This window comes from Clarias gariepinus, chromosome 24, assembly GCF_024256425.1.
Source record: "Clarias gariepinus isolate MV-2021 ecotype Netherlands chromosome 24, CGAR_prim_01v2, whole genome shotgun sequence".
NCBI classification, from domain to species: Eukaryota; Metazoa; Chordata; class Actinopteri; order Siluriformes; family Clariidae; genus Clarias; species Clarias gariepinus.
The window spans coordinates 19,797,699-19,803,048 of NC_071123.1; the positions used below are offsets into that span (position 1 = coordinate 19,797,699).

General features: G+C 37.4%; 1 protein-coding gene across 1 annotated transcript; it reads right to left on the reverse strand.

The window, feature by feature from the left end:
* Positions 1-877: 877 nt before the first annotated feature.
* On the reverse strand, positions 878-5,071 carry LOC128512616 (uncharacterized). The gene is made up of 3 exons (XM_053485969.1): positions 3,870-5,071; positions 3,578-3,649; positions 878-3,115 (listed from the first exon to the last, which is right to left on the reverse strand). The coding sequence occupies exons 1-3, from the start codon at positions 4,444-4,446 to the stop codon at positions 1,794-1,796; spliced, it is 1,971 nt and encodes a 656-aa protein (XP_053341944.1). The 5' UTR covers positions 4,447-5,071; the 3' UTR covers positions 878-1,793.
* Positions 5,072-5,350: the final 279 nt, after the last annotated feature.

A 5,350-nucleotide genomic window follows, 5' to 3' on the forward strand; every position in this document is an offset into this window, starting at 1 on the left:
ATGCAAATTCTCTGATTGTACACCTATCTTTGTTGTGTTTCTACAAGAAATTAAGCAATATTTAAAAACTATTTCAACGTCTCATAATAAATAAGCAATTAAGACCTATTCAATTTGTACAGACTACAAGCTTATAAATATACTCAATCTATAATTTATCCTGTGAAGTACCCTCTGCTTTATTTTAATAAATTTTTATTTTTTTTCTCTTCTCTTTCCTTCTATTTTGTGCTTTTTGATTACTGTCTTCTATTTTACATGTTATATACATTTTTTGTATTATTATTTAACCTCTGATGTTAAAATACCTGTATTATTAAAAAAAAAAAAAAAAGTCTTAGACACACAGGCTACATATGTTGCAATCTAAGACCTCACCAGCAGGGGGCCTCATGGAGCAATATGAAAGTAAATATATATTTTTTAATGCTTAAAAAAACGTATATTTCAAATGCCTTTATTTTTTAATCATTATGTGATTATACAAATCTATCTCTCAATAATTTTATTCATAAAAAGGAAACAGAAATCAAGTAGGCTGAGGTTTTGTTGTTGTTTTTTCCCTCTATTTCTGAACTCAGCACCTTGTAATGTGTCTTTTGTGCTTTGTCTCTGGTTTCAGGCTCATTCTTGCCATGTGGCCTGTGAGTTCCCTTATCAGATACATTATTGTGTTTGATTGTTACATGATTAATCTGTACTTGGATGTAACACTACTGATAGTGCGCATACTGAGGAAAGGCATTTTTCCACAAACTGAACAGAAGCTAGACTTGGACAATAAAAGCACCACTTAATTATAAGAGATAAAAACAGTTTTGAAAACAACGATCATGCAAAAATGAAGGATGATTTTATAAAAAAATTGTACAAAATATAAACAAAATATCTATTTTATTGAGATCACAGCACATGAAAGTCATATATGGCTCCAACGTGACAGTGTTGATTAGGAATGCAAAATACTTTCAAATTATGTAAAATATGGATTTGCTCAGAGCATCTCACCACAATATGTTTTTTAAGTTTTTAATGAAAACATTCCAACACAAAACAGGAAAACAAACAAACAAATAATGGACAGAAAACATCTGTAAAACCATCAACCCATCTGCACTTACAGTAAAAATCAGTAGGTTCTCTGACACTTTATTCTTTGTTTGAATTCAAATTTAGTACAAATTTGTATGATATACACAGTATGATATGCAGTGAAATGGTTGTATAACCGCCCATGACCTAACAGTCTGGTGATTGTGCTTCTAGATGTTATAATACTAATTATAGAAGCAACTAGTGTTTTGAGGATGTACGACAACATGAACTGTAAATATAAATAGATATAATGTGCTTCTATATTCACATATTATTTTGTCAAAATTCTATTGTATAAAAGGCATCAAACACATTGAGGCATAATATTATTTCTTATGAGAGAGAGGAAATACATTTACATTCTCCTGATTAAACAAAAGGGTTCTAGCAGACAAGAGCCATGTGGTTGTATATTCGTCTGGGTACAGGATATAGAAGGTGTTACCACATAAGACATCAGAAAGCACAGTGAGGGGTCTGTTCTCAGGGCACAGGAATATTCTTATTAGATTCCTTCTTATTATCCAAATTTTCTGACATGTACTGTACATGGGTGGTCTCCGTCTAGACCAATACTTCCATTGTAGTGTTGAGCTGCCTGGAGCAAAAAGGCCAGGGATGATTTTTTATTTTTTTGTCCCAGTTCAGTCCTGTCTTTATTTCAGACTGTTTAAGTGTCTGTGGCTTTATAACCTCTGTTATCCAGTGACAAAACAGTCGGTCAATGACTGAAAGATTCCCTTCGACACATCTCCTGTTACAGCTGCGCTCTCTGACTCTGAGCTGCTCACAGCTTTCCCATAAACCTCTTTACGTAGACTCTGAGTCTCTGTGAGGTCTGAAAGTTTCTGTTTAAGAGTCTCCAGCTCTCTGTTCTTCTCCTCCATCTGTCTGCTGAACTCTTCCTGCATCTTTGTTTTAGAGGCCAAAATGTTTCTCTGGAGTTCAGTCAGCATGATCTTCATGAATTTTTTCTCCATCCTGACCTCTCCCTCATACGCCTCCCTGATCTCCTCCATCTCCTGTTGGTGCCTCTCCTCCATCTCTCTCCTCTCCCCCTCTCTCTTTTCTTTTAGTTTCTTCACCTTTTCTTCCATTTCTGCCCTTCGCGCTTCCTCTCGTTTCAGCTCCCTCTCAAGTTCTTTCTTTTTCTCTTCATCTCTCTCTTCTTTCACCTTTCTCTCCAGTTCAGTTGTTCGGTCATTTAGTTGTCTGATGCCTCCTTCATGCTCCTGGATTATTCCTTCCATTTTTCTCAGAGAGTCCTTCACCTCCTTATCTATTTTTTTCTCCACTTCCATCTCCTCTCTTATCCTTTTCTCTTCTCTTTCCCTCAGGATCTGAGTCTCCAACACTCTAATCTGAGCTTCTGTCTCCAGGTAGATCTCACTGCTGTAGAATTTCTCTCTGCTTCCTTCCACCATCTTCTCTATCTTCACCAGCAGCTCTGAGACCTGAGAACCATCTCCACTCTCCTTAATGTTGAGACAGTGAAACCTGTTCCCACATTTCTCCACCAGTCTCTGGACCTCCTGGTCTCCTGATTGAATAAACTCCTCAATGTTCTTCTTCTGAAGTTCATCAGTGACACTGAATATGATCATGGTGTTTCTCCAACATCTCTCTCCAAAAATCTCCTCCATTTTCTCTAGCATCCCTCTCTCCTCTCCTGTAGGCTGCTTTATAGGTATGACCAGGAGAAATGCGTGGGGTCCTGGAGCGGACAGATGGACACAGAGTCCTACGTCATGTCTCCGCTTCTCCAAAGAGAGTCCAGGAGAGAACCAGTCAGGAGTGTCCACCACAGTCACCTTCCTCCCAGCCACCTCCCCCTGTGTGCTCTCACTCTGCTGGGTGGATGTAGATGTAGCTGTAGATGTAGCAGCCTGGTTCCTCTCCTCTCTGCTCAGGATGGTGTTTCCTGCTGCACTCTTCCCAGACCCCGTCCTCCCCAGCAGCACCAGCCTCAGTTCTGCTGCAGGAACCGACACTGGAGAATGTGGACTAGACGATTCTCCACCTACTAATAATAAAGAGTAAATAATTTAATACAGAATCACTTACTGCATTGTGGTGATTATGTTGTTCTCTGGCGGTGGACTGTTGGACTATAATGATTATATCAGGTAAGCCTAAGCCTTTTATGTGAAACAAACTTAAATTCCACAACACAATTTTTTATTTTTTTTAACAGCAATTACATGTGTTGAGCTAGAATTAAACCTTTGTGTTATTGGAAGCTCCACCCATGAGTGATCTTTGCCCTATCACATGACAGAGACCAATCATGGCAGGTGAAGGCTAACATGTGCTTCTATTTCATATTATTAGTTACTGAGACTGTTTAATGCCAGAGTTACAATATTGATCTTTTCACTGTAATCTAATTAAGTGTCTAAATCTGCTTATTCTGTCTCTTTATAGACATCTATCCCTAAACTAGTGTTGAGTTACACACTGAACAGTAACATTAATCACTTACAATTAGGACGAATTCCCACCATACTGTTTCTTCTCCTGATTGGTGCTGCTGAGTCCTGAGTCTCTCCACTCACTAGGAAACATCAGAACCAGTCAGAATGAGAGAGACATTCTTCTATAATTAATCACTTTCACTGTTTAAATTACACTTCCTTACAGTAGCTGAAGAGTTGCATCATTAAATATCATTACAGTATATTTCATGTCCTTACATATGATTTATTAGGTGTAGATTTACTAGTTGTACTCATAAAAAAACTTATTTTAACTAATACAAGTAACAAATTACTCACTATTTGGATGTAACCCTTCCTTGCTGTTTCTTCTCCTGATGGGGGCTGATGATTCTGGATCTGTCTGTTCCTGCAGCTGCTTTGTTTTCTCCTCTAGAAGTCTGTCTTTCTCCTGAAGCTGTTTGTCTCGTTCAGTTAGTTTGTTTTTACTGGATTCCAGTTCATCCTCCACACTCTCCAGTTGTCTCTCTTTGTCTTTCAACTGAGTCTGATTCTCTTCTAATGTCCTCTTTGTTTTCCCCAGTTCTTCTTTCACCTCTCTGAGCAGTGTGTTCTTCTCTTCCAGTGTTTTATTCTTCATGTTAAGTGCATCAGTACTCTCATTTAAAAGTCTGTCCTTCTCCTGCAGCTCTTTGTCTCCCTCCTTCAGTTTGGTTTTACTGGTGTCTAGCTCTTTCATTACACTCTCCAGTTGTCTTTCTTTCTCTCTCAACTGAGACTGATTTTCTTCTAACATGTAATTTGTTATATCTAATTTTTCTTTCACCTCTCTGAGCAGTGTGTCCTTCTCTTCCAGTGTCTTGTCCTTCATCTGAAGCATTTTTTTATTTTCTGTTAGGCATTTGTCTCTCTCCATTCGTCTTTTATAATCCTCCAGCTGTTGGTCTTTATGTTCCAGTGATTTTAATGCTCCCTTCAGTTCTTTAAAATATTAAGCAGGAGAGTGAACTGAATGATTAATGTGATCATAATCAGTCATCAGTTACAGAAGTACAGCTTGTTATGACTAAAGCCAAAATTACAATTTGTAATTATTTATTAGAAAAACTAAGGTGAGCAATTTAATTAATTAGAAACATTGACTGATTGATTTTATTATAGTAAAACCAGGGAGGTACTTCACACTCTTACTTATTATAATATCATCACATTTTATATACCTAAATGTAGGTCAGTTTAAAACTGGCTAAATATTTAAGGCTTTAATTTTAATATCCGTATAATACATGCTTTAGAGCAGGGGTTCTCAACCTTTTGAAATTTAAGGCCCAAAATAAAGAAAAAGCATAACATAAAAAAAATAAAATAAAGTAGACAGTAATGTGTTTTGCCACCGTCAGCTGTAACAACTAAAATAAATATTCCATTTACCACTAGTGAGACACCTGGACTTGCTTGGAAATAAGGAGATCAAGCCTAGGTGGGACGGGTGAGAGGCTGACATGCAGAGTAGCACTCAATGTTGTATTCAGTTAGTTTTGTGCTTTTGATTCTCTGACAGTCACAGTGGAAACTCTGACTGATATAAACAGGTGGTTGTAAAAGGGAACAGAAATGTGATTGTGCATTTTGACATGAATGGACACTGACTGTCAGGTTGTATTCAGAATGAATCAAGGTCAACTTGTTTAAACTGAAGCTTCAGCCTGCTGTCTGCTGATTCATCTATCAGTTCATCTTCCAACACAGTGGACAGAATCATGTCTTCTGAAGCAGAATCCACAGATAAAGGGTCCAAAAACCAAACAATTCTTTGTTCT

Bases quoted from the DNA above. Each gene is read 5' to 3' on its own strand.
- LOC128512616 (XM_053485969.1), bottom strand. From the start codon at position 4,446: ATGGAGAGAGACAAATGCCTAACAGAAAATAAAAAAATGCTTCAGATG. The intron at 3,650-3,869 runs GTGAGTAATTTG...GATGTTTCCTAG, and splicing joins GGAAGGGTTACATCCAAATA to TGAGTGGAGAGACTCAGGAC. The intron at 3,116-3,577 runs GTAAGTGATTAA...TATTATTAGTAG, and splicing joins GGTGGGAATTCGTCCTAATT to GTGGAGAATCGTCTAGTCCA.